This window comes from Conger conger, chromosome 5 (genome assembly GCF_963514075.1).
Source record: "Conger conger chromosome 5, fConCon1.1, whole genome shotgun sequence".
Classification (NCBI taxonomy): domain Eukaryota; kingdom Metazoa; phylum Chordata; class Actinopteri; order Anguilliformes; family Congridae; genus Conger; species Conger conger.
Genome location: NC_083764.1, coordinates 41214555 through 41240934, shown reverse-complemented (window position 1 = coordinate 41240934; position 26380 = coordinate 41214555). Strand labels below are relative to the sequence as shown.

At 40.1% G+C, this 26380-nt stretch overlaps 1 protein-coding gene across 15 annotated transcripts in view; it reads left to right on the top strand.

Annotated features, from left to right (window-relative positions):
• The window catches only part of dlg1b (discs large MAGUK scaffold protein 1b), a 144701-nt gene that overhangs the window by 11216 nt on the left and 107105 nt on the right, over positions 1-26380 (top strand). For 10 of the 15 annotated variants that reach the window (XR_009708754.1, XM_061242024.1, XM_061242034.1 and 7 more), the window contains exons 3-4: positions 4460-4623; positions 9087-9155. Coding sequence is in view for 14 of the 15 variants with exons in the window: in XM_061242024.1 (XP_061098008.1) it covers positions 4460-4623; positions 9087-9155 (233 nt within the window). In the remaining variant the exon portion in view is untranslated. The remainder of the gene's footprint in view (positions 1-4459; positions 4624-9086; positions 9156-26380) is intronic. The other 5 variants (XM_061242025.1, XM_061242023.1, XM_061242022.1 and 2 more) reach the window with 1 other exon arrangement.

Here is a 26380-nt window from a genome sequence, read left to right as displayed (position 1 = left end):
AGTTTGTTTTTAAGGGAGTGTAGTCATTCAAGCATTCTGGTATTGTGTTTTAAAAACACAATTGAAACACGTAAAACATTCACAATAGTTTGAAGTCTATAGTAACAGCTATTCTACAAACAGTGATACATTGTGCCTTTCGATCTTATAATTATCGATCTTAAAAATTTCGATCTTGTAATTATATGAAACGTTAAACATGCGTGTGCACACACCACACACACACACACACACACACACACACACACACACACACACACACACACACACACAAATCAACTTGATGGATCTGCAGTGACAGTCTGCCCCCTTAACAAGGATGCACCTCCTGGGGACTTAGGGGCCCCCTGGTGTAAATGACAGGTTTTTTTTAGGTTCGAGTCTGGTTTATGAGAGACTCCACATGAAGCTAGTGACAGCAGACTTATCTGTGCTGTTGATTGCATGCAGAATAGGTGCCCCTTTGGTTCACATCAGTTAATTTAGCCAATTAGAGGGCACTGCTGAGACAAAAGAGGAAGTAGCTTTCTTTTTGACATCAAAATGGATTATTGGGATCCTTGACTTCCTGGTGACCAGTAAAGTTACATTTACAATTTTGAAATCAGGATAAACCCAGTCAAATAAGACATACAATTACCATTTAACAATACGTTTACATATAGTGGCTCCTGTCAGGCTTTGAGAAAGTCCTTGGCTATCACTGGCAAGTTTTTATTTTTGTGTGTGTGTTTATAAAAAAAGATATTTTTGCCATGTATAGGAAAGCAATACGAGAAGCTGTCGTAATGTAGAGTCATACTTACTTAAGCCCTGTTTACAACATAGCCTCCTGTTTGCTTCAGTCATGACCTCATCTGATACTGGGCAGATTTTCTCTGAAGACGAGATTACAAATCTAAAGCTGCTTCACTCTGTTATTGCATTCTCTAGCACACACCAGCTCCATTTCAAGCATATCTAAAAATGTTCTGGATGAAGAAAGGGAAAAGCATTATTAATATATGTGACTGACTGTGTGTGGGAGTTATTCTGGGATGGAATAGTTTGGATTTGTAGATATACTCTGAAACAACTGGCTAAAGAAATTATATGATCAACTGATTACTTTAGATGTAGTTGTTTTGTGGACTTCCTGCTGCTTCCTGCTCAACTGCAGACTGAAACTACAGTCTCCCACAGCCCTGTTACTTCTCTGTCTGTTCTTTCCCGCACTAAAATCATGCATTGAAATGTGGGAAAATGACGCAGTGCTATGTAAAGTTGAACTTTGATGGGGTCATTATGATTTAAGTGCCTTCATACTTTTAGGATAGGACCATACGTTTGTGCCATGATGGTGTACAGCAATTGAGCTGTCCAAACCTGCTGCAGAGAAACTCTTTGCTGGCCTGAAGGGAAGTGATGTAACTTGATATGCTTTTTTCAACAATACCTTTCAATGTTTTTTCTGCTATTGATAACTTGTCATACCTGGAACTGCTTATTTGCCATTTTTATACTCTTTCTCATACAGTTGGACCTGCGAACAAATTGGGAGTGGTGGTAGTTGCTGGATTTTATTTGAAATGTTTGTAACTTTGAAAGTAGTGCCTATATATCTTCTTTTATTTCTGAGTTTCACTTTATTGGTTGGAATCATTACTCTCATTGCGGTATCTTATAAATAAATAGTAATCTATAATAAACCTGTGGTAATCAGAATCTCATCAGGCCATTCCGTGGTGTCTGATGAATGTCATTGACTTGCTGGTTTTGGCTCTTTTTCAGCTGTCCCTTTTACCTGAATTTCTGTGCACTTTCCCAATGTGTTCTTATGCAGTTGTGCCTAGACATGCCACAATATTTTAGATCAATTATTTCTATCATTGGATTTATAGCTCTTATCCCCTCAACAGCTTTCTTGACCTCCTTCATATGTAGATGTTTTCAAAAGAAGAGCACAAATTATTTAACCACAATTTGGTCCTAACTTGGCAAACTTGTTCACATTAATTGTTGCTGCTCCAAATGCCTGCAATTCATACTGAATTAGGGAAATCCGGCTTTCTAAAACCCTGCTTTCCTGGGCAACTCTGGGCTTTTGGCAATGGCAGTCTGTATTTGATCTGGGCCACATCAGTGCACTGAAATTTGTAGTGCCTTTACTGGATATACCAACTGGGAACCTTCACGCCCAGACGTTTTTATACAATTAAATGTGTTCCTAACTAAGAAGGAACACAGTTCCTCCTAAATGTCAGCTTAATGCACATCCACTGGTCGTACTTCATTTGGTTGCATGAAGACATTCACTGGACTCATGGCGCAAAGTGTATGGTCCCGGTCTGAATTTAGATTGAATTTAGAATGGTAGCCTGTTTTATCAGGTACCATATTAGGGGATGAGAGTACGGCAGGCAGTTCCTGCCCCATAGAGAAACTGGAGCTGAGGGAATCTCCCCGCCCTGTCTGTATTATAAAAATATTTACTCTGATTACAGTCATGCCTCCATGTGGTCCAAGTCTTATTTTAAGTTCTGCAACCCAACCCATGTCATACAAGGAATAATTCATTTCTACTTCTGTAGGCAGTATCAAAGCATAGCGAAACCGCTGTGTAGAAGAATTGATGTCCATTTGAATATATCCTCTTTCTTATATAGTAATGTTCTGTTCATTAATTTCCTCTACCCTGAACGTTAACACATTCATTTGTTATTGTCTATATCGGAAGATAATTTATTTTGATCGCTACACTGCATCAGTGGAAACATGTTGGTCAGAAAGCATGTAGGCAGAGCTTTCTAAGGGGAAAGGATATCTGCTATGAAGATAATTGCTATTTTAGTATTTTAATAAATAATTATAATTATAATAATGTCGGCAAGCGGATTTAATTTTATAGGCTAATGCTGTTAGCTGTCGTTAGCCATGGGCTTCTTGCCATTTAAAAGTGCAAATAAACCCTCTGTGTGGTAAGCCTTCTGATATTTAGCAAATAGCTATGATTTTAATATACCTCTACATTTTGTGCTCATAGAAAGACCTCTAACTGACCGCTTTATTTGTCACACTCTAGTAAGTTAAGCTTTCTCACCATGTGTAAATGAAAACGGAAATCGTTCCGTGGGGTTGTTTCTTTATATTATTAGCCTGTGTGGCAAGAATTCCTTTTGTTTAGAATGGCAGAACTTTAGCCTATTTGTATCTTACATCCCAATATTTCATTCTGCTTCTGTTAGCTACAAGCTAACATAATGTGCATACCACTGTGTCCGTGACCACTGCGTCCTTTCTCTTCCGAAACATGCTTTTCAATTGCTTATCTATAAGTAACATTGCAGCCTTGTCTTCATTCATTTTTTTTACATTACATTACATTACATATTATTTAGCCAACACTTTTGTCCAAAGGGCCTTGCTCAAGGGCCCAACGGCTGTGCGGTACTTATTGTGAGCCTGAGACTTGTGGATAAGCAACAAAGCTATTTCCGGGGGGGGTTATGCTTATTTGCAGTCAGGTGGTATGCCGTCATTACAGGATGCAGAGGCATTTACCTGCTGATCATTCTGCAAGTTTCATTTTCTGAATGTTTATTTTTGAGTGTGACGATCCTTTTATATCAGCAAAGTTTCATATATAGCACCGCGTTGCCTGTTTGGTCAAGTGTGAACATCTGATACTTGAGTGATTGTAACCTGATGAACTTCTCCAAGCTAAAAATGACCTTCAAAGACCCCTGGACCTCCCATAGCAATGGTACTTACACAAGATGGTACAGGGGCGACATTAGCTCAGGAAGTAAGAGTGTTTGTCTGACTGTCTCATGGTTGCGGGTTCCCCCGCCCTGCACATGTCAAAGTGTCCCTGAGCAAGACGCCAAACCCCAAATTGCTGCCAACAAGCTGATTGGTACCTTGCATGGCAGCCTTTCCCTGTTGGCATGTGAGTGTGTGTGAATGAGAGGCATTAATTGTAAACCACTTCGGATAAAAGCACTATATAAATGCAGTCAATTTACCACAACACATTTCTGGTCTTTATAGACATTGTTCAGTATCTCTAGTTAAACAATGTGTACATTAAAGCAGATGTTTGTGTCTGAAATGTATCCTTAAAGAAATTAATAAAATGTGTTGTTACTCTGTAAACCTTTCAAAAGTGCTATACAAATAAAATTGAATTGAATATAAGATATGTATATAAAACAAAACTCTCCCTATATCTTTAGTATGCCTTCTTTAACCATACATTTGTATGTAATATTGTATATGTAATATTGTATTTGTAACGCAAATGTAATTGGGGTGACATTGCTGCTCTGTCCCGTTGCATTTTCAGAAGTTTGCCTGTTTAAAATACCAGCAGGACCCAAGTCTGCTGCACGTACAGCAGTGACTGTTCTGGCCAGTAAGGTAAATATAAACATGCTTCTCCGTCTACAGTCATTGAGTAACTTCCCAATCTCTTCTCTAGATATCCAGGAATTTTACGAAGTGACCTTATTGGACAGTGGGAAATGTGCAGAGTCTCCAGAGCTGCCCGAACCCTTGCCCCCAGTCAACTTGTGGGATCTGTCCAGCCTCCCGACCACAACTGTGACTTCGCAAACCCTGCCCAGCCTTAGTACCAGTGTAGAGGTAAGAAGGCGTCGGTTTGTTGTAGTGGATAACTGCTTCTCGGCAGTGTGTCTGCTTTTCTTATTTTAACCCTATTTTCTCCTAATATGGAACGGCCACTTTGCCAACGCTGGAATCTTCTCTGTCAGTTTGGGAGAGCGCAATAAAGGGGGCGCTGTTTTCGGACACATGGCCACTGCTTCTTCTTACTGTTGGTTTGCGCGTTAAGATTGGTACAAGGACAATTAATTTGCAGCTTGTGCAGGCCGACATCGGCCAGAGGGGGGCGTTGCTGTGCAATGAGGCATGGTCCCCGCTACTCAGATTCGTCCCTCCCCACAAAGAGCCATGTCCCATCATAGGCTGATCTTCAGGTTTGCCAGCCACATCCCACTCTGACGGAACCCTTTTTTTAATGATGCTGTCTAAGAATAACGGAGGCGTCACCAGCTGTTGTTCTAGTAAAGAGAAGCACATTGCTTTATATACATAGCCCCTTTGGAAGGACATTACCTATCAATTTTGGAAATGTTCCACACTATATTTGTGTACCAGAAATATGTCATGGTATGGTGGTGAGATACATGTTTTTGTCCGGCATGTCTGTTTATATTCAGGCAACAATTATTGCGCTTTCACTGTCACCAATCTGTTTAACGGTGCATGATCAAGCCTAGACTATGCCAGTGCCTACTCTGGCATGGAAGTCGTATGAGGCAATGTGTAATTGGCCCAGCTTTGTACATGTTAGGGCGTTGTTATTTGGTAGAGTATTTTTGGCCGTATTTTTTAACACATACTGACTAGGATTGAGTCTGTTTATTGAATCTGTCCTGTTTTTTTTAAGCATGGCTACCTTAGTTTGCTCCACTTACTAGTGTAAACCAAAGTTTGTTTAACAGAATGCTTTTGTCAGAGACTAAATATAAGGGAGAAAAAAAAAGCAGGAGCCCTTATCAATTTTATGCCTGCATTGAAAAGGCTGTGAAATGCATAATGCCTCATACACAATTGATGGATACCTGTTTCGTTAGCTCCACTGGAAGTCATTCCAGTAAATGTAGGACCTCTGTAATGGAATGAAATCTCAACGCCCACTGGGGGATGATGGCTCGGTTAACAACGAGAAAATCCAAACGTTGTGTTGGTAACGGACCAGTCACAATCCATTTTCACAGGATTTAGTAAAACCATTAAAGAAGATGAAAATATGCCTGGTTTGCTCTGTGGGCTTGCTTTCCACGAAAGGATCAACTACATTGGAAACATGCTTAACAAACATATTGAATGATGTGCCTTTTTCTTGAAAATGATATTGATGATTCAAATATGACATTTATTTTAGATGAAAATGTTCTCCCTTCATGTTTATTATTGATAATAATCTGTCGGCAGCATCATTCCTGCCATACTTCATAAGTATTTACTAACCTTGCGAGAGGGCAGGTTAGAGAGTACAAGTCACAGGCTAGCTTGCTTTAAATCAGACCAATGTCTTTAGTTTTAGAACATGCTAGAGCTTACTATCGACAAGCGAGCGCTTGCTTGCTACCCCAACTTCCTGGTTGTTGCTTGCTCGAAATTCTTAAAACTGCATTTTTACTAAGTTTGCCATTTGTAGCCAAGCTGCATCATGCAAACTTTGGTTGTGATGGCAAGGAGTCACAATTGAAACGCTAAACGTAATAAGTAATAATTTACATCTCGTCAAAGCTATATTTCAAGATACATGGCACTGCTACGTACAGTTTTTCAGTGGGATTGCGTCTAGAAATTCAAACGTTCATTTGACTAATTAATTGTGTACGAGGCATTATGGTTTGCAAATTAGTCAAGTTACACTATAGACTGGAATGGCATGACTGACTTCTGTTGTTATTTTTCTTTAATGTCCACACTTGCATGTTGTACTTGCATCAGCATAATGTACAGTTTACTGCTTTTCATAGTTTTGTTTGCATATTTTATGTAGATGCAATGTTCCTAGACTCATGCCAATCAGGTGCCTGGAATTTGCCTGTGCCAGCTGTAGCAGTTGGTCAGTCCAGTGCAGCAACCATGCAACCATTCAAATGATGTTTTTGTTGGATTGTGCTGCTAGATGAAGCGCATTGCAGCAGTGAATTTGGACAGTCCAGATTCAAGAGGAAATTGGGGGGCAGGGGTAAATATATTTTGAAATACAGAAATCAGTCTAGTAAAAGAAAAAGGAGCTCTGTTATAATTTGTTTGCTCCTGGTTTAACGCGTTATGCCTTTTTGGTTAAGAATGCCATTTAGAGAATAATTTGCCACATAATTTCCAATTATAAACAGAGGAATTATTTCCCCCCCTGAATGCTATTTACTCGCTTGGGATCGTAAGACTATTACATAATTTCTGCCTGTGTATTCCATTGAGAAAACGTCATTCTATCTTCCCCAAGGTAATCTGTGTGTAAGTGCTCACCATTGCAGAGTTGGAACAGATTAACAGCGTGATTTGTTGTAGCATTGCACAGGATTAATTCTTTGTCGACAGCCAGACCCATTTGTGAGAAGCATGGCGCTCATGGCCACGCAGGAACATGGCAGCAAGGCCACACTTGCGCTTTCACTTCTAGAACGGAAATGAATTATTTGATGAAACATGATAAAACCCGGTTACGTTTCCCTCATCTCTCCCTCATTCTTAAACCAAAACTGCTGACTTGAATTGTCGCCAGCTTATAGAACGCATTTATGAAATGCAGTTCTGCTGTAAATGGAAAAATTGAATTATTCTGCCGACTTGTTGGGAGATTTAAGCATATTGCTGACAGAATGTAATTTCACTGCAATACTGCTTATTTCAACGGTGTATCAGAAACAGTGGCTGCAATGGCTCGAGGAAAATTCGGCCTTTCTGAAAACATGCTCTTCATTTTATCAGTAGGGTGAACAGCAGTAATATCAAAGTTATTGACAAACATTGATATTACTGGAGCTTATGATTTTTCTTATTTGTTCCACCCTTAGGCTTCCAATGAACCGTGCACAATGTGGACGAGTGATTAACCATCTCATTTAATTAGTAGTGGAAGACTTTTGGAGATAGATTTTTTTTTCATGGCTTTTATGGCTCTCCTTATCTGGTTATCATAAAGAATAACATAATGTACCACACTTTACTGGCTTTGTCATTCCCCAAAGCAGTCTGGAAATCAAACTACTGGGTCTTCCAAGCTCATTATTAAAAGCTTGCTTCTATCTATAGATAGAAGTGTCGCACACCACCCTCATTGCTGCACGGAAAATATGTTTTTCTTGTTTCTGGGGAAATCTACAGATACTGAGAATGGCTGCAACATCACTGTGAGATGGCACTGATTGGTACAATCATGAAATGTAAGGGAGTAATGTAAAACAGACTGTGCCGTACGTTCTTGGAATTACATAGCACACTTTTATTTTTGGCAAAAAAATTGGTTAATATTTCATTTTCCTCTCAGTGGATAAGTACATTTACTGATTCATGTGTGACTGTCCTGAAAACATTTTGGTGCCTGTGCTCCTTTTATACAACCTGTGTTTTTCAGCCGATTATTCAAGCTGATATCATGAAATCACTTATTTTATTATTCTTTATTTCAGTGGACTGGCCATCTCAGTCTTTGGTCATTTTTAGGTGAAGAGCGACTGGTGACAGGTTCACAAGTGAGAGGGGGAACTATTTAGATGAGAATAAACTCTATTCGACTCTATATCGCAGGGTCACACCCTCCCACTGTAGGTTTATGGCGCCCTGTGTCACCTCTTCCCTGTGCTCTAGTGGAGGGATGCAAAGCACTCTTGGACTTTCCCCTTATTTGCTTTCTTCACAAGTGCACACATACCCATTCATTTGAAAGTACACCTGTCTGCAGTAAAGTACCAGTGCTTTCCCAGGGGTCGTTTGAATGCCGCACTATATTCCATCTCTGAGCAACTCTCACTCTTGGGAACTGGCGCTGTTGTTGTCTGTTTGCCCCCCACCACCCTTTTTTGGACCTCGATTAATCTGCTGAAGAATGTTCTGAATAAAGGCCAGAAGTACATTTACGCTGGGGAACCATGCATGAGATTTTAACACGGCACTCGTTAGTAGGAGAAGGATTCTTAGTTCTGTGTCAGCTCTCTCGCAATCATGTCATTGAGTGCGTCAAGTAAGTGATTCGTTCAATATGTTCATGTTTGAAAATCCCTGTTTTGCCTCTTTTAACCATTAAATTCACCTTTGAAGTGTTTTTGGTTGATGAAGTCCGTATTCATAATTGTTCAGTTTTAACCCTGCAATGCAGTATTCACCATCATCCCACAGAGCTGGGGATATTTTTACCAGTTAATGATAGAATCATGATTATGAATTTCATATGGAATTGTTTGTGAATGAGCAGGGGTGAATGATGAGTGTGGGTATGGAATGTGCTAATCCCTCAGAATTGAATGTCTGTTTTTCTTCCCTCTTTTATTACACTGCCTCTTCAGGAGTCTCCCCTACTAAACGAAATACTACATGTGCTAGGAAAGCAATCATTATCTACCTTGGACGGGCAAGTAAGTACTGCGCTAAGTAAGTCAGCTGGGCATCTTCCATTGTCGCATGCCTTGGTGATGTCATCTTCCTCCGCGTCATTGGTGTGCCATTGCGGGTTCCACCTCCGGGCCCGCCCCCTCGGTTGGACTCCGTCAAAGCTGGATCACGTGTCACGAATGGGTCCATTCATCTGCAGATGCTAGTTTCTGCTCAGGGTTGCACATCTCCCGTCTAGCTGGTCAGCACTCACTTCAAATATTGTTCACATGAGGATGGTACGGTCATGGGGCAAACCAATTTATGTGCAGGCCGCTAAAATATTCATGCACTCTTACGGACTGCACTACCCAGTAGCCCCCTGATTGTCCAAGTAGTTCCTTAGGAGCGGAAGCCAGCAAACATGTAGACTGCAGTTGTGCTTCTCTGACGGGGTGGTGGATGTTATTGGAGGCTTGAGCTTTTTAAAGGGTTGGTGGTGGTTGATGTTGTGGAGCAGTTGTGCATGTAGGCCTTGTCCCAAAAGTCCCTTTAGGACTTTGGCTAAAACAAGTCCTTTGTGTAGCTGTTATTGCAGTGTTCACCTACAGTATAGAGCACTTGCAGTGGCCTGCAAACACGCCAGGCTGCCAAGCTCTCAAGACCTCATGCACCACTGCTTCGGCTCTTGATAAGTTACTCATCTGAGACAGTAGGTTTCTCCTGGTTTTCAGGGACATGTTGTAACCGACTGAACTGGCAGGATTCCGATTTTGAGGATTCTCTGCACGCATAGCTTGAACTACCTGAATCCTAGGAAAAACAAAAACATCCTTTTTTTTTTTTTTTTTTTTGGTTCTGCTGGTCTGAAAATGCTGACACAGAATGTCTTGTAGCATTTGTTTACATTTCTTCTGCAAGATACACAGGCGGCAGGGGCAGAAGGATTCCCTTTGAAGTGGAATGTTAGTCACAGAACCTTGGACACATAAAATATTTATCGGTGTAGTTTGTGCCACACTCTGTGGGTCACGTGATGTTTGCACTGGCTGCTCCATCTCCCGTCTCTTACTGTCTGCTGCTATGCAGTCTTGACATGCTGAGATGATGGGGAGGGAGGGCCCATGTAAGGTGCTTTACAACGGTTTCAATCACATGTTCCTACCCCTACCTTGAGCTGTTAAATTAAGTATTATAATGTCTATGGAAAGATGATGTACACTATTGTGCAATACATGCTTTTACCCCCTTTTCTCTCCCAAATCTGGAATGTCCGATCGTACTTGTGCTGCAGTGCTTATTGCAACCTCTTTTGTGGATTCTTTGCTTTCTCTGAAAGTATTCAATTCGATTCGATTCAGTTTTATTGGTTTAGCGCTTTTTACAGAGACACTCTCACAGATGCTTTATGGTGAAAAACCGGAAACCTGAACCCCCCCCCACCCCCCACCCCCCCATGTCCCATTGGAAAGAAAAACGGTGAGGAAAAACTCTCCAATGGAAAGAAAATATCAGGTGGAAAAGAACAACAAACCTGAGCATTTGCATGCAGTGACAGGGCAACCGCTCAGCTAAAGAGGCATTGACTAAAGGGGTGAGTTTTGGACCAACGCTTAAAGGCAGTGAATGCTCTGCTCTGCCTTGATGAGACATAATCATGACCGTCCTCCCTCCCTGGGAAAGGTTAGAGCCAGTTATGCATGTGCTGCTACCACCCAGTCAGTCTTGATACGGTCTGGATCTGTTACCAGATGGTGGAGCTCATCCACACTCTTGAACATTGCCTTAACAGGACAAGCCATCCAGTAGTCCCACGACCTACAATCTTAAGCCACAATGCGTTAGGACTATGAAAATAGAGGCCAAGTCTATATACATTTAGGGCGTGGTTAGATTTTCTAGTTTTTCTTTCAGTTTCTAGTTTTCACAGCTGATAATTCAAATGCAAAATAAGTCGCAAAGTAAGTTGCCGCCGCCTTGCGCTGAGTCCAAGATGGGGTCTATTGGTACACAAATTGCTATGTAGGCCAAGAAAAATAATGTCCCATATTCATATCCCAGAACTTCAACTAGTTGATGTTTGTAGACTGACCGGTGAAGTATGTGGACCCTTATTTTAAGGGGTAAAAAAATAAATGAAAGAACCTATACAGTTTCAGCATCCTTAATTGATCAGGTGCTTGGACAGGATACTGAGTATAGACTATGCATAATGGAAAGGATGAATCTGCGCTGCTATGATCATGGCACTTGCTTATCAAAGTGAAGTCATGGGGGCTCAGCACAAACTGCGGGGTGTCCATGCTCACCCTCTGACTCTCCAGCAGCTGTAACAAGACTGCATCACAGCGGGTACAAAATGGAGGCTCGCAGAACATCTGTTCCACGTCTGAAATGTACAGCAGCACGACACAAGTGCCTTTTCTCCTCCGTAATTACCATACTGCTTTCCAAATGAATGCTTAAATGTAATGCTGTACATTTTATTTTAATCTGGATAGAAGCTAATAATGCTAATTAAGAAAGATCAGGCGCAGAAAAGAAACTACAATTTATTTGTGAGCTCCACCTGTATATACCTCAGAGCTTTATTCTGAGGGGTCCACGAAGAATAAACATCTAGCACAGGGCGCTGCTTGTTGTGCAATAGCTGGCAATGGCATCTGTGTCATATTAATGACTGTTTCCCTAGGGCATTGAAGCAAATCAAATAACCGCCCTATCACACCCACATATTTAGCAAGCTCACTAATAAGTCTTGCTGTGAAATATGATGTTTAGGCCATTAGATCAGCCTTTGTGAGATATTTTTTGGGGAAGTGCCATATCAGATTTCATATTGTATACTCCGCTGCATACGTTTGCATTAAAATTGTTGCCTTGTATCACATCTAAGCTGTTATTTTTAAACTAAAAAGAAGTCTATCTCCAAACATAATGCAAAAGACTAGTTTTTGCTTACACTTGTTTTTGAAGTTGAGCAAGCACTGTATTCAGTGTTAGTTATTCTAGTATGCTTGTATTGACAAACTATGATTCACTCATGCACAACTAATATGTTAGTGATTCACAGATTGCATGGCTTTTAATTAAGCTGTTTCAAGACTTCTTAAAAATGTGGTTATTTGCCATCATTTTTTGAATCAGGTATGCTCTCTTGAGTTCCATTTTCATAAAAACTCATCATTTTGGTGCTGAAATGTACTCTGAATTCTTTTTTCTTTCTGTGAATAGCTCAATGCCTATTAGCTTTTCCTTGTTTGCTCGGTCCACTGTCTCCTCTGTAAATTGGTGTTAAAGGCAACATTCACCTTATTGCTGTACATGCTCTGGAAATATTGTTACATTTCTAAACTTCATAAAGGGAACAGTGCCAACTTTTGAGTGTAGTCATAAATTATATATGGGGAGTGTTTGAATCGTAAATGAAGCCATTTTTAAACCAGTTTTCATATCCTTTTTTCCATTTGGCTGTCAGCACTGTTTGTTGCTAATCACTGTATGGTGAGTGGAGAGGCATCCTATGGCTGTTTCACAGGGCTCTTTTCCCTATGTGTTTTGAATTAGCAATACTGCAACATTTCAGTATGATTATGCTTTAAGATCAAAACAGAATGTTGAGTGAATTAATTTTATTGTATTCCTCACAACAGCCAATTTGCATACATTAGAAGAATCTGAGAATGTGAAAAAAGAGTCAATCCAGGAAGTTACACCGGTGTTAATGGGAAAGTGGTAATGAACACGGGGTAACTGCGGGTCCCATTGCTTGAAATGAACACCGTTTTGGACATTTGACAATTTTCCACCTCGTGATATAGTTACAACACAGCATGAACTCGTACTCTTGGCTGTGCTATTCAATAGCACACACTGGTGTTACTACAATATTGTAATATTTACCAGAAAGAAGTGCCTTTTCATTCTGTGTATGTAAAATGGCATTTCTGTTTCTATGTTTTAATTAGAAAGTGATCAAGTTAACTGGACTTTGATGTTTTTTCTTTTTCTTTTCTTTACTTGGAGTGTGAAAGGTGCTGTCTGAATGGCTGAATGTGGCTTGTTACACAGGGTTATTGCATCTTGGAAGTAAATCTTAATTTGTGTGCATTGATATGTCTTCAGAAAACTCCTCTAATTAATGGCACTGAATTAACCATTATTGTTCATTAGTAGAATTGTTTTAATTTGAAATGTTTATTCCAAATAGTTTTGCAAATATAGTTTGAAATGCCTGCCAAATGCTGACCTCTGAGAAAACAGTTGTATGTCTATCTACAGAGTTTTAGGAGGGATACTACAAGGAAAAGGAAAAACCTATGGAAACAATAGCCTGCCAGCCCTATTGGATCATGTGTTCCAACCACTTTGATGCAGCTTATCAACAGGAAATTATATTTTTTGGGGTTTTCTATGCTTTGGATCTTCATAGTGAAGTAATGCCATGGTATTATTCATTATCCAAGTAAGAGAAGTCGCAATGAAGGGTATTGTCAAAGAATACTGGTAAAAACATTAGGCTTCCAGCTATAAAAACCTCCATTCCATTATTCAGGCTGCTTTCTCATGCATGCAGTTTTACAGGTCCCTGAACTTCTTGATTTTTGTTTCATATGAAAGTAGTTAATTATGCAGATCTATTCCTTAATGAAGTCAGGGATCATTGAACACCTGTATGACCTATTCGACTTAAACTATTTCTCTTCTCTGGCATTTTACGGGACCATAGGTTCCATGAAAGGAATTGAGAATAAATTTGCTTGAGGGTTTGCTTTACCATGTGGAGGCAATCTAATAGGTTATCTTTGCATTGTAGTAAAAATTACTCAATGTTGGCAAATTCATGTTTCTCCATAGACCATAAAAACATATGGTCTGAAGTATCACCCAAAGATTAAGTGTGGCTTATGAACTACTGCTATTATTAAAGTTAACATATATTTTGTTATAAGATGGTCACTGTAAGGCTCGTCAACATTTAAAGTTCAAGAAAAGTAGAATTAATAAATGTATTATTAAATTTTTGTTCTCAAAAAATGAACATTTGGATTTTGGTGTTCAAAAAATGTGACCATTTGACATGGAAATGCTATTTATTCTCTTTGTGGGGGAATCGTATAGCTCACAGCAGGCCACCCTACAGACTACGCCACATGTCTCATGCTGCTTAATATTTTTATTGAGGCACTTTCAGTATCTATGCTTGCCATGTTACATTAGAAATTATGGTGGTTGCCAGGAGGAATTAATACACATACCAAAATGCACAATCCAATACTTTTATCTGACGATTCAAATTTCCAATATAAATAAATTACATGTTTTTTGTAAATTATTCTGTTATGTGAAATTATTGGTGTCATTTTAAAAATAGGGAGAAAGCTACCTATTTAATAAAACTGAGCTGTTGGTGGAGAACTGAATTCAAAGGAAAAGTATCATCTGGTGACGTTGTAAACAATGTACTTAAAATACCCATATAACATTTTGCAGCACTGAGCTTTCAGGGTGAAACAAAAAATCAGAATTCGAATTCTTTGATTCCTTAGAATTTAACTATTCAAAATTTTTATTCTGACTTTAAGCAAAACCAACCAATTATATTTAATATTCCATTATTTTGCTATGCCTTTCTTCCTTCTCCAACTCGCATGAACTTCAGCTTTCGGTTTTCAAATACTGTCAAATCCAAGAAATTAAAAGTGTGCACAAATATAAATAGGTAGCCTAATTGTTAAATGAAATGCATGTAGAAAATACCTAATTTGTCTACTTTGTTCCTATAATGTTGAAAATGATGGCGTTAACATGCGTGTAGCAATTTAGACGTTTACATTTTTTCTCTTTTTCTGCTTGGAAGCATACATTGAACTAAGTGCCGCACAGACTCAACGGAGTTCTCCCGAGTGTCGTTCATGTCAAATACCTAGACCAATACGGGTTTGGTATGTTTCTCAGGCCTCCGATATCGAAAATGCCGCCAATTTCAGAGGGGAAATGTAGGTTGCGTTGCAGGGGAATTGCAAACATTGAACAGCGCAATAGTTTAAGCTTGCAACTGCACAGATGCAAACTGACATTATTTTGAGTAGCCTACTCTCAAAGGTGAATGAGACAAATTGCTTTTCTTGATCCAGAATTTTCGCGACTGATAGTAAACCAAAGTGAAAACAGATTTTCTGCAGCTAGCCAGTGCCTAGAGGGTTAATGAATCCGCATAAACACAGCTGCACGTGTCACTGAACATCAGAACTGGCATGGTTCTGAGCGACTGGATCTGAGCGTGTAACCGCCCAAGCTGCGTGTTACAATCATAGGGAAATCTGTAATTCACGAGATATCCCTGCCATTCTTACAATAGTTCCCACAAACGGAGAAAGTATAAGATGTGGACTTTTTCACCTTTCGAGTTTATTGCAGAAGGACCATCACTAAATCGCGGACTGTCAGATACTGGTTCAGCACATTTTTGTTGGGCAGCTTTGCTTTTCTAAGCATATGGGAAACCTATAAAATGAGATGCTGAGAATCACAGGGTGTTGCCTTGCTCGAAAAGATGGACTGTCTGTGCATTGTTAGTACAAAGGTAAGCCTATTACACTCCCAAACAAATTATGAACCCTGGTCGGTGTAAAACGGGAAGGTTTTTTTTATTTATTTATTTTTATATGCTGGCTCAGCAGTAACTGTTATTTTATTGTAATTATGGGCAAATTTGTTTACATGTTACTGTGTTTTTGTCGTATTTATTCCAAAGTAAAAAATTGTAAAAATAGATATATTCTAAGTATTGAGTAATTTGTCGGAAGATGCAAAACGTCATAACATGCGTTTGTTATAATTTAAACGAGAGAACCATTTTAAACAGAATGGCTCTATTCCACTTTCTGTGCTTTTTTTTGTTAGTCTCCTGGAGTAGTAATCCATGGTAACATGCTAAAAATTGGTATTTCTGCTCTGGTTTATTCGTGGACTTGCTGATAATGGCTAATATGCTAATTAAAATTCTACATTGCAGACAGTTGCCAGTAGTTTGAAATGTATGGTGGCCAAGTAAAAGCAAGTGGCGGAAGTCACTAAAGGCGGGCCATGCAGTGAGGGCAGGCAGTTACAGAGAACACCCCCCAATTCTGCCCCTGTGTTTTGAGACTGGTTTATTGGATAATAGGAATACCCTCTCAATTGGTTGACGGAGGGCCCCCTGAATACTACAACCATTCCCTGTCTGAAAAAGCATAGAAATTTCAGTTATACTTCAGGATTCTCTCACATCTTCTCAGTATGAGGTGGAAGATGAGATGATATTTAAATGTGGATTTTTTTTTTCTTGAGTAAATTGTTGTTCATATGAACTGTACTGTATGTGTACCTAGTGTTGCGATCTGGTGATATCCATTTTCTGTGTGACTGGGGAGGACCGTTTCATCTGATTCACCCAAAAATATGTTTGTAGACATGTTCTGTGCATTATATTGTATGGACTTATATAACACATGCTGCTTATACTGTGGCACTCAATGGCACTCTCTTTAAATCACACTTATCACACTTATCCCTATAATAGTTTGCAATACAAGTGTGTTGTTTTGCCTAAATGAAGGATTGGTTTGTGGAGAAATGCTACATTGTGTCTTGCATTGGAGACAACTTCAGAGGCTGTCTGAAGTGTGCAGTAACTTTATTTGATGTTCCAGAGTTTGGAATTGCTACAATACAAAGATGATGCATCCTGAAAACAAATCAAATGCATTAGCCTATCGTAAAAAATTAAACAATAGAGCGTGACTTCATTCAAATCATCCAGTTTGGTGCAGGTCATATTTTAAATAAATGCAGGCTGTATTTTAAAGCTCTCTTTTTAAGTGTTTTCCGAAACATTCAAATGGTGTAAAACGCACAACTGCAAATGTTATGGGTCACCATTCTTAACACCTGCACTTTTTCAGATGTGTACACCAGTCTGGCTTTTACCATTTGTTTATTTTTATCTGTGCCCTGACCTGGTGGATTGGCTATATGTACTGTATCGTTTCAGGTAACAGCAGTTTGAGTACTTCTGCGGCATTTGTGACATTTTTGCCTCATGGTGCACTACAAGAAAACACAATTTTGCAGCCCTTTCCATAGAGTAGTCCTCTTTGGTAGTTGTGGGCTGCTGTCAGTGAAGAGCCTTGGGCTGCCTTCATGTCAAGGCTTACTGAGCGCTTCACGCTCGCTTGAGTAATCCCTAATGAAAATATACCTTGGTGCAGCCAGTCATTGAAAAAGACATTTATAATCCTGTTACCGTACAGATGGCTTAAATATAATTTAGTTGAGCGCAAATTTCAACGATAGGGAAGCACGGTCCCTGACGGTGTCGGTTTGTGAATTAGCTTTGCGTAACAGTCTTGTAGATTCAACATTTTAATGTGGTGGAAGAAATTGAGAGGTGAGATGCTTCTGGGTATTCCGGTTTCATCTACTTTTTATGGTGAAATTTTGAGAGCACTAATTTGTAACACTAATTTATTGCCCAAATGTAATTTCAATTTTATATACGAGTACCACATCTTCCTGGTAATTGAAATGTTAAAATAAATTTGCCCAACTTGAGAAAATGTATGCTTTAATTTTCCACTATTAATCACACAATATTTATATTCATATTCAATCTGATATTCAAATCTGTTTAAAACAAATCACACAAAGCAATTTGTCCCAGGTTTGGTAACACCCCCTTAATTTACTTTGTTGAGGCTAAGCAGTAGCCTACTGCAGTAGGGTTGTATGACCCCATGGGGGTGGGGTTTGAAGTGCTTGTAATAATAAGGTTCATAAGCAAATATTCCTGTAGACTGGATACCACATTTCGTTTTTCTTGTATTACATGAATACAATGAATGCAATGTGCAAAAAAAAAAAAAAAACACTGCGCGAGAACATTCAGATAACGGTAGTCGTAGAATTTCAAATGTGCACATATTTAACTTGGCTGTTCACGTTTAAGCGCAGACTTAAGAAGAAATGGATTATGGGTGTTTTGTGGAAATGCGTTCGTATATGAAGCTCAGCATGCGTCATAGCCGCATCCATGGTTGATGCTTTCTCTTCATTTTTTTATTTGTGGTGATGAGGTGTCTGGGCTCCTGCATATTATAGTACTGCCATATCTGCTGCAGCATGCTTATTCTGACTGATAAATACATTTGCACTGACTGGGTGCTATGATTGTAATTAGCACTATGTATTTTTGCATATATGGATTATGCTGCTGTTGGAGGTATTACATTAGTACCCATATCTGAGCATGTTATTTAAAGCATTGCGTATCCTTCCCAGCTTGCTCATATGACAAAAATGGCTTTGTGTGAGTATGTGTATCCTGTGTTCGCCTGTCATGCATGCGGAGGACATGATCACAGCTGATGTAGGTTCATTCTCCAGCTTTAGTGTGAATTGTTCAAGCTTTGCAAGATTATCATTGCATTTTATTTATACTTGGCAACGTAGCCAACTCGATGTACTCATTTTCATTTTTCAATACATATTTTCAGATTTCTTGCAAATGATTTGTGCTACAGGTAGCCACTTGAACTAACTGGAAGCACAGTAGGCCCTGTATATGTGTGTTTCTGTTAGCACAGTAGGCCCTGTATATGTGTGTTTCTGTTTCCACAGAAGGCCCTGTTCATGTGTGCTTCTTTTAGCACAGTAGGCCCTGCACATGTGGGCTTGTGTTAGCCACGTAGCTTTTGCAAGGTTAGCATCATCAGGAAAAGCTGCAGTGAATGGGCATGGTGTCCGTGTGGACTCCTCAGAGAGGGGAGGCATCTCTGCTCCCTGTGGCACAGCACAGCAGTCCCGTAAAACGAGAATTTAATGGAATTCCAGGCACCTTACCAACAAGCCTCTGACCAAGCACTGTTTCATGAGACGTGAATCCAGTTAATTTGTTTTGCAATAAAGGATGCAAGATTAAGACTGTAATGACTCTCGCTTTATCGATTCCCTGTCCCTGCGATGTGGCCGTTGCATGGGACTCTAGGAATATGCCGTGAATGCAAGCTGGACACTGTCCATGGTCTGATGTACGTGGCTAAACTCTTGTGATGAATTGTAGGGGTCCTGCAAATGAACGGATGGAAAGAAGCCAGTTAAGACAGCGAGTCTTGGCTCAGAAGTGTAGCTCTTGATTGGTGGAAAATTCTGGTTTTATCAAGGTATGGCTTAAAATGACATTTGCCATCTTTATAATAATGATTCAGTAGGTGGTCTTTTACCCGTTTTCTTCATGGGCCGTATATACCAAAACTCATATGCTTTGGATATCTGGAAATGTGACCACTTCAACACAATGAGGAGTGTGCACTTCTGGGGGCCATGATCTTGGAATTGTCTTTCATGCTGTGTTGGACACACACTACTGTACCTACCCACCTATACAGAATCTTCCACTTCATCTAGAGCAGTGGTTCCCAACCTCAGTTCTGGGGACCCCTCGTGTATTCTGGTTTTTGTTCCAGCCAAAGTAAAAAATTATGAATGAACTGAAACACATTTGTCGAACAGCCAAAGTGGGAGCCTCATGATTGACTTAATTTGATCAATTAAAATTTTTTATATATACAAATCACACTGAGAAAGATTCTTAATATTGAAAGTTCAATAAAAAATGTAATTGATCAAATTAAGTGAAGCACAGTAGACTTAGTTTCTGCACAGTACTGTGTGTGTGTGTGTATATATATATATAGTACTGTACTGTACTGTGTGTGTATACACATATATATACACACACACGCACACAGTACTGTGCGGAAGTCTTAGGCACCCTAGACTTTAGTATATATATATATGTTTATTGTTTTGTGGATATTTAATTTAATTATATATTATATATATATATATAATAAAATTAAATATCCCTTGTGTAGGGTATGGCATAGTATGGTTATTGAGATTAACCCGAGACTTGTGTCCCTTACAGGGTACAAAAATGAATTGACATGTGTTGGGAGGATATGTTACTTCTCCAGAGTTTCTATTAATCACATTTGATGTAATTTTAGCAACAGCATACCGCCATCTACTGTGAAACGGATGCATGCTGAGTGCATCTGAATCCCCTTCCAATGCAGCAGAGGCCATTTCTGTGTTCTCTGTAGCTTCAGTACCAGGACAATCTCTCTTCTGCCAGGATCAGGTGTCCAATGCCAGGGTTTAGCATTTCCCTGCTCATTCACATCCTCATCCATTAGCAGCAGTGACCACTGAATCCTGATCAGAGATCAAATTTCCTGGATGTGAAATGATGGGCTGGAGGGAAAATGCAGACACCTGCCAGTTTTCTTTCTTTCTGTTTCAGGAAAGGTAGATAAAAATCAAAGGAACACATTTTACATTTATTAAATGTTCTGCTGTACCGAGAATTGTGCTTAATTCCATTTTAATTCAGTCAGTTCAGTTCAGTTCAGTCAGAAATGGTTTGAAGTTCAATGCCCAGATGTTCTTGAGGAATTTAAATGCATCGAATTACAATTCCAGTTTACAGTTTTTTGTTTCAAGCAGAAATATTACCCTTCATGCGTGAGTGAACATATTAAACTACTTTCATCTCGGTGACATTGATGGTTTCAACCCAGATGGAGAGTAATCATTGCTTTAATTTCCCCACTTACCTTCATCTTCACAAAAACAAGCATTTTCTTACATTTTTGTTTAGAAATAAATGCAGTTTAAGTAGCCTGAAGGAGTTTTAAGTACTTCTTCTTCTTCACTAGTTCTTTCCTCTCATTTCTACAAGAAAATATTCTGTGGTACTTCAACGAAGATAAGCACAAAGGACAACATGCAAACCAAAATATTCCTAAACTTGTCTTAATTTGAATGTGTACCAGATGAAACTGAGATTTCATGCTCTCTGCGTGATGACCCCACTCCGATCTTTATGATGCACATCCTGCCCGATCCACAGGGTGGTGTCCCTGCTTTGCAGGCCGATAGCAATAGCAGACACATTTCCTATGACACAAAAGCAGAGCAAATTCCTGTCAGTACTATTGGCTTGCAGTACAGTTGTGACTCCAGTACGCAGCTCCGTTGTGGGGCCTGTCGTAGCAATAGTGAGGTCAGCACCCGCATGGTATTGTGCCCGTCTCCATGTTGGGCTTCATCCTGCTGCTGACTGGAGCGGGTGTTGAGGGTGGGCCTGAAGCATACAGTGCAATCCGTAAGTATTTGGACAGTGGTACATTTTCCGTTCTGCTCTGTACTCCAGCACGTCGGATTTGAAATTAAATGATTAATATGTTCCTTGACTGTCATTAGCACAACTCTGGCCCTCATGTTGACAAAGACCAATAACAGACTCCATAGGCAATCAAAAGCCCAGAATCTAGTCTAGATACTGGAAGCTTTCTTATACCTTCACTAAGCAAGCAATTGAATACACCTGATTAATCAAAAACAGCTGAGAAGCCAACTGTCCAATTACTTTTGGTCCCCTTAAATGGGGGACTATGTATTAAAGGAGATTCCTACACTGATCACGCAATATGGATATAAATACTCTCAAATGTCTGTACTTTAGCCTCATGTTCATTGTTTCATTTCAAATCCAATGTGCTGGAACACAGAGCCCAATGAACAGAAATTGAACCATTGTCCAAATTCTCTCAGACTGCACTGAACATGTAAATGTGCTGACCACACGGATAACTTTTTTTATACTGTATGCTCTTTAATGCTGGGACAAAAATATTTTTTCCTGATTTGGCATCTTGCAGTGCAGCCTCTGTATTTCCGTTTGTGAAGTCTTCTGCAGACAGTGGTCACTGACACATCCACGCCTGCATGTTGAAGATCGTTTCTGATCTGTTGCACATGTGCTCGGGGTTATTTTTAGTTTTTTCTTCCATGCATGTGAGAATTGAATGTCATCAACTGTCCTGGCTGGGCCCTTTGTGATAACTGAGCTGACCACTACTTAATTATGTTCCAAGCCATTGATTTTAGTAAGTCTAAGCTTTGACCCATGAGCTCATTCCAATCGCTTGTTTTTCTCCATTTTTATCATTTACTTGCTCCTGACCCGGAAATTGATTGAGGTCCGCCATCTTTAAGGATATTCCAACCTGTTAAATGTTCCTTCAAGGAGCTAGAAGTAGAAGTTAAGAGCGCCCAAACTTTCCTTTGTTGTGAGGAAACAGGACCACATCCTTTGCAGAAGTATTCTTTCCTAAAGTGTGACATATTAGTGATGGACCTGTGGATCTCTCCCCTTCTGCCAAGCATCTGCCACGGCTGGAACTGAAATGGTTTTTACAGGGAGAGTGCACACTGAAACATTTCTGTAAATGTGCCAGTTTGGCAAACCTGTCTCTTGCTCAGATTTTGATGTTGAATTTGTGTGGTTCAGCTGAGCAGTGGTAGCAACAGCAATGTGGTCTGTAGAGATTGGTGCAGCTCCTCGTGTTCATACACTGAAAGCTGGCCTGTAGAGGCCCCTTCAGCTCAACTGCCAGCAAGGAAATTCCTGCTGCTGTCACTCACAGTGGGTAACGAACTTGGTGCATCCCCAGCCAATTGTCTCCTTTCACAACATCTCACCAAGGGACTTGATCACATGTCACACACTAATGCAGTAGAGCTAATTCCACCATTTCCCAGCATGCCCCACAGTGATGAGTAAGAAAGAGGGGGAGGGCGTGGATAGCCTGGGTGTGTAAGATTAATTGCTTTTCTTCAGGGATTAACAGCCCTGTACCAAGGCCCATATATAGATTCCTGCACATCATACCTCAGGCTCCCTCCCAGCACATCTCAGACCTACTCCCAAGAGCTTTTTTTTGGTTGTTGTTTTTGTTGTAGGAATTCTCCATAGAGCGTCTGTGCATGGTATTTGCTGTTTTATGACCATGTGTTCAGTGCCTGGACCCATTTTGGGGAAATCTGAAAATCACTGGCGTTGTTTTGTAGCTTGGTCATTAGCTGCCCGTTCAAAGGCGTTGGGAGTGTGTAGCAGCGGATGCTGGAGTGAAAGCGCTTTGGGGAGGAGAGCGAGTGGGCGGGGGGGTGTGTGTGGGAGAAACCGTGTTTGTGGTGGGGGGATCTCTCTTCCAGCAGATAAAAAGGATCACTCCACTCTTTGAATCGTCAGAGAGGTGGGCGCAGTGAGCCGAACAGCACTAGGCCTGGTGGACACTAGCTGTTTAGACAGAGGGTAGTCATGGATGCGCTGGCTTTTTACAGCTGTTTGCATGTAGGCTAATGCGGCACGTGACCTTCAGCCCTGCTATCTGAAGGACACGGTTTTCTGCCTGTGCCCTGCATTTTTCTTCTGGCCTATGGCCAGCTTATTGCGGAGCCTATCCCTTTAATAATGAGGGCGGGCTGTTAAGGCACAGGGGTCAAGTGAACTGATTTGCCCCATATTCTGGTATAAAATAAAACTGACTGTGTGTCCACCATTTCAGCCTCGCTAACCGATTCGGTGGATGGGTACTGCCTACTGTGAAATATATACAGTTACATATTTACCTACATTACACAGCATGAATGCTCTTCATATTTTTTTCAAGGTTGAAATTCCAAAGAAGCAAATTCAAATACATTTTTAGAACAAAAAAAACACCACCACATTCTGGCACTATTTCAAGGATGAATATAATTGCCCTATAGATATTGTGTGGATTAATATCTAAAAGATAGTTCTTTAAAAATATTCAGTTCTTCTGTGAGAGGTTATATTTGGTTGTGATAGGCTGGGGATCTGACATTTTATTTCTGTGGGCTATTTATTTATTGTATGGTTGGGTGCATTTATTGTGTGTTGACATGCAATGCACAGGCAGTTATTTTCCAAAAGGGATAAAGGTATGACCTAACCTAGTGGTGGAGGAAAAATTGTGTTGAGTGGGAGCCAGGGAGAAGGAACCAGGATTATGCGTCTTGCAGACCTGGGTCAAATACATAATTGTTTTCGATTCAAATACCTTTCTGATCTTGCCTGGTGCAACTGAGCCAACCAAGAAGACCAGAAGGCGGAGTTTTTTATATGCTCCAATACACCAGACAAGCTCAGTACTGTGTAGAAAAGTAATTGAATCCAAAGCAATTTCTTATTTGACCCAGGTCTGGCATCTTGGTAGCAGTTTGATTTCTTTGTCTTTTACAGTTTTATGAAGGGTAGATATTTTAACTGGAGTGAATCTTGGTGGTTGTTTACAGATAATGAGGGATTTTATTTTTAAAACGGAAATGTTGAAGTTTAGTCTGAAGAGGTGCATTTTTAGACATTTGTGGACAACAGCCTGTGAACCTGCCTTCCTGTATGATTGTGGGGTGTTGTTCCACTATTGGGGGACAAGGGCAGAGAAGAGCCTGGCCCGCAAAGGGGTGGATACCAGCTGTAGGAAGAGATGTGACAGCCAGCTGGCATGAGGATGCTGAACAGAGAGGTCTGGTTGGAGTGTTGTCTGAAGATGGGGGGAGGGGGGGGCGTTTCCGTTCACAGCTTGGCAGCTTGGTATGCCAATGTGAGTCATTTAATTGAATGCGGACAGCCACTGGAAGCTGGTGAAGGGCGTTCAAAAGTGGCGTGGCGTGTGATTTTAGGCAGATAAACCGTCGTTACGAAAGTCCAAACAAAAACATTGCCATGGCAGTGGACAAGTGGCTCCGTGGTCTTTTGTGTGAAGAAGAGGATCTGATGTCTGCTGCAGTGTAGCACAAGGAGCTTGACTATTCATCCTGGGTTAAACTTGGGTTAGAAGATTCTTGGCCAAGGAGCTAGATATCTCTATTTCTGTGATCAAAAACTGGAATCCTCTCTTATTTTAGTGCTCAAAGAAAAAATTTGTTTCACAAGTATTCTTTTCCCAAAATTATAAAATCTATGCCACAATTGTACAAATGGGTATATAAATTAGTTAATGTAACTGCAATCCAACTTGCTTCCAAGAAGCAAGACAAAAGGTTGTTGACAAATAAGTGAAAAACTAAAGATGCCACTTTCCACAATTACTGTAGGTCAGTAATTAAGGGGGTTTAAACCACTGGAACAGCTATAAACCTGCCTGGTAGAGGACATCTTACTCCCACATACTGTGAGGCAGATGGTTTGGAAGCCAAATAAATATTTAAGGGTCACAGTTAGAGAGGAAAACTTGGTTGCAACTTAGGGACACAACGTCTCAAAATCTACCATCAGATTCCACTTCCATGCTAATTGGCCTTTTGGAAGGGATGCCAGAAAAAAAGCAATTACTGTGGGAAATAAACAAAAACATTTATTGTGACGGTTATATTTTGAGAAAAGTTTGATGTTGGTTGAATCATTTGTCACATTTAGACATAAAGCTCAGTACTTGTATTATGTAATTGACTCAGTTTTTTTGTCAAGAGTGTAAATAATTCTAGATGGCACTCTGCTGCGAGGTGGCAACTTGCAGAAGTGCTTGCACTGTTCAGACTAATAAATAAAAAATGACAGATACCAGCCCTGGATCTCGACTGCTCTGATTGGGAGGGGGCATTCGCAGATTTTAGGGGATCAACTTTTTAGTCAGGGATCAATGGGTTTTGACTGTGTACTCCAGCACATTGGATTTTAAACAAACCAATGAATATGAGGTTACAGTTGGCTCTGATTGAAAGGTATTTACATCCATATTGCGTGATCCGTGTAGGAATTCCATTATTTTAGGTTATATGGCAAACAAGTGTATGCCACCGATTGTTAGGGAATAACGTTAGCGAAGTCACCTTGCAGGTCTATGCAAGACAATGGCTTTACATGCAACACCACTGTGGTGATTTATGAGAGGTAAACAAGGCAATAACTTAATCTTATGGAAAAGCACTTTGTTAGCTTTATACAGTTTGTATAATTTAACGTTACAGATTTCCTGACCACTGGGCTATGAGTTCGCTAGCCAGTCCATTGCAAAAGCCAAAAACTGCACAAAGTTTAATCATAGGCTACTAGCTAGCTAATAATAATCTTGCAATAAGATCCACCTATTATCGGCTTGATGTTCGTGGTCCTCAAACACTCAAAAACTACAGGGAACACACAGGAAATATTCCCCAATCTAACATGCAAGTCTTCGCCCAGCATGACAAAATACATATAATCTTCAAGATTACTCCCTATAATGTGAGGATCAATGTAACCTAACCATACAATCCATTTCTTATCATGCCTGAGTACTTTTCAAGATCAGAAAGATTTCTTTTACTCAACATACCCTCACCCACCTTATTGGCTAGTTTTGCTTAAGTTTGT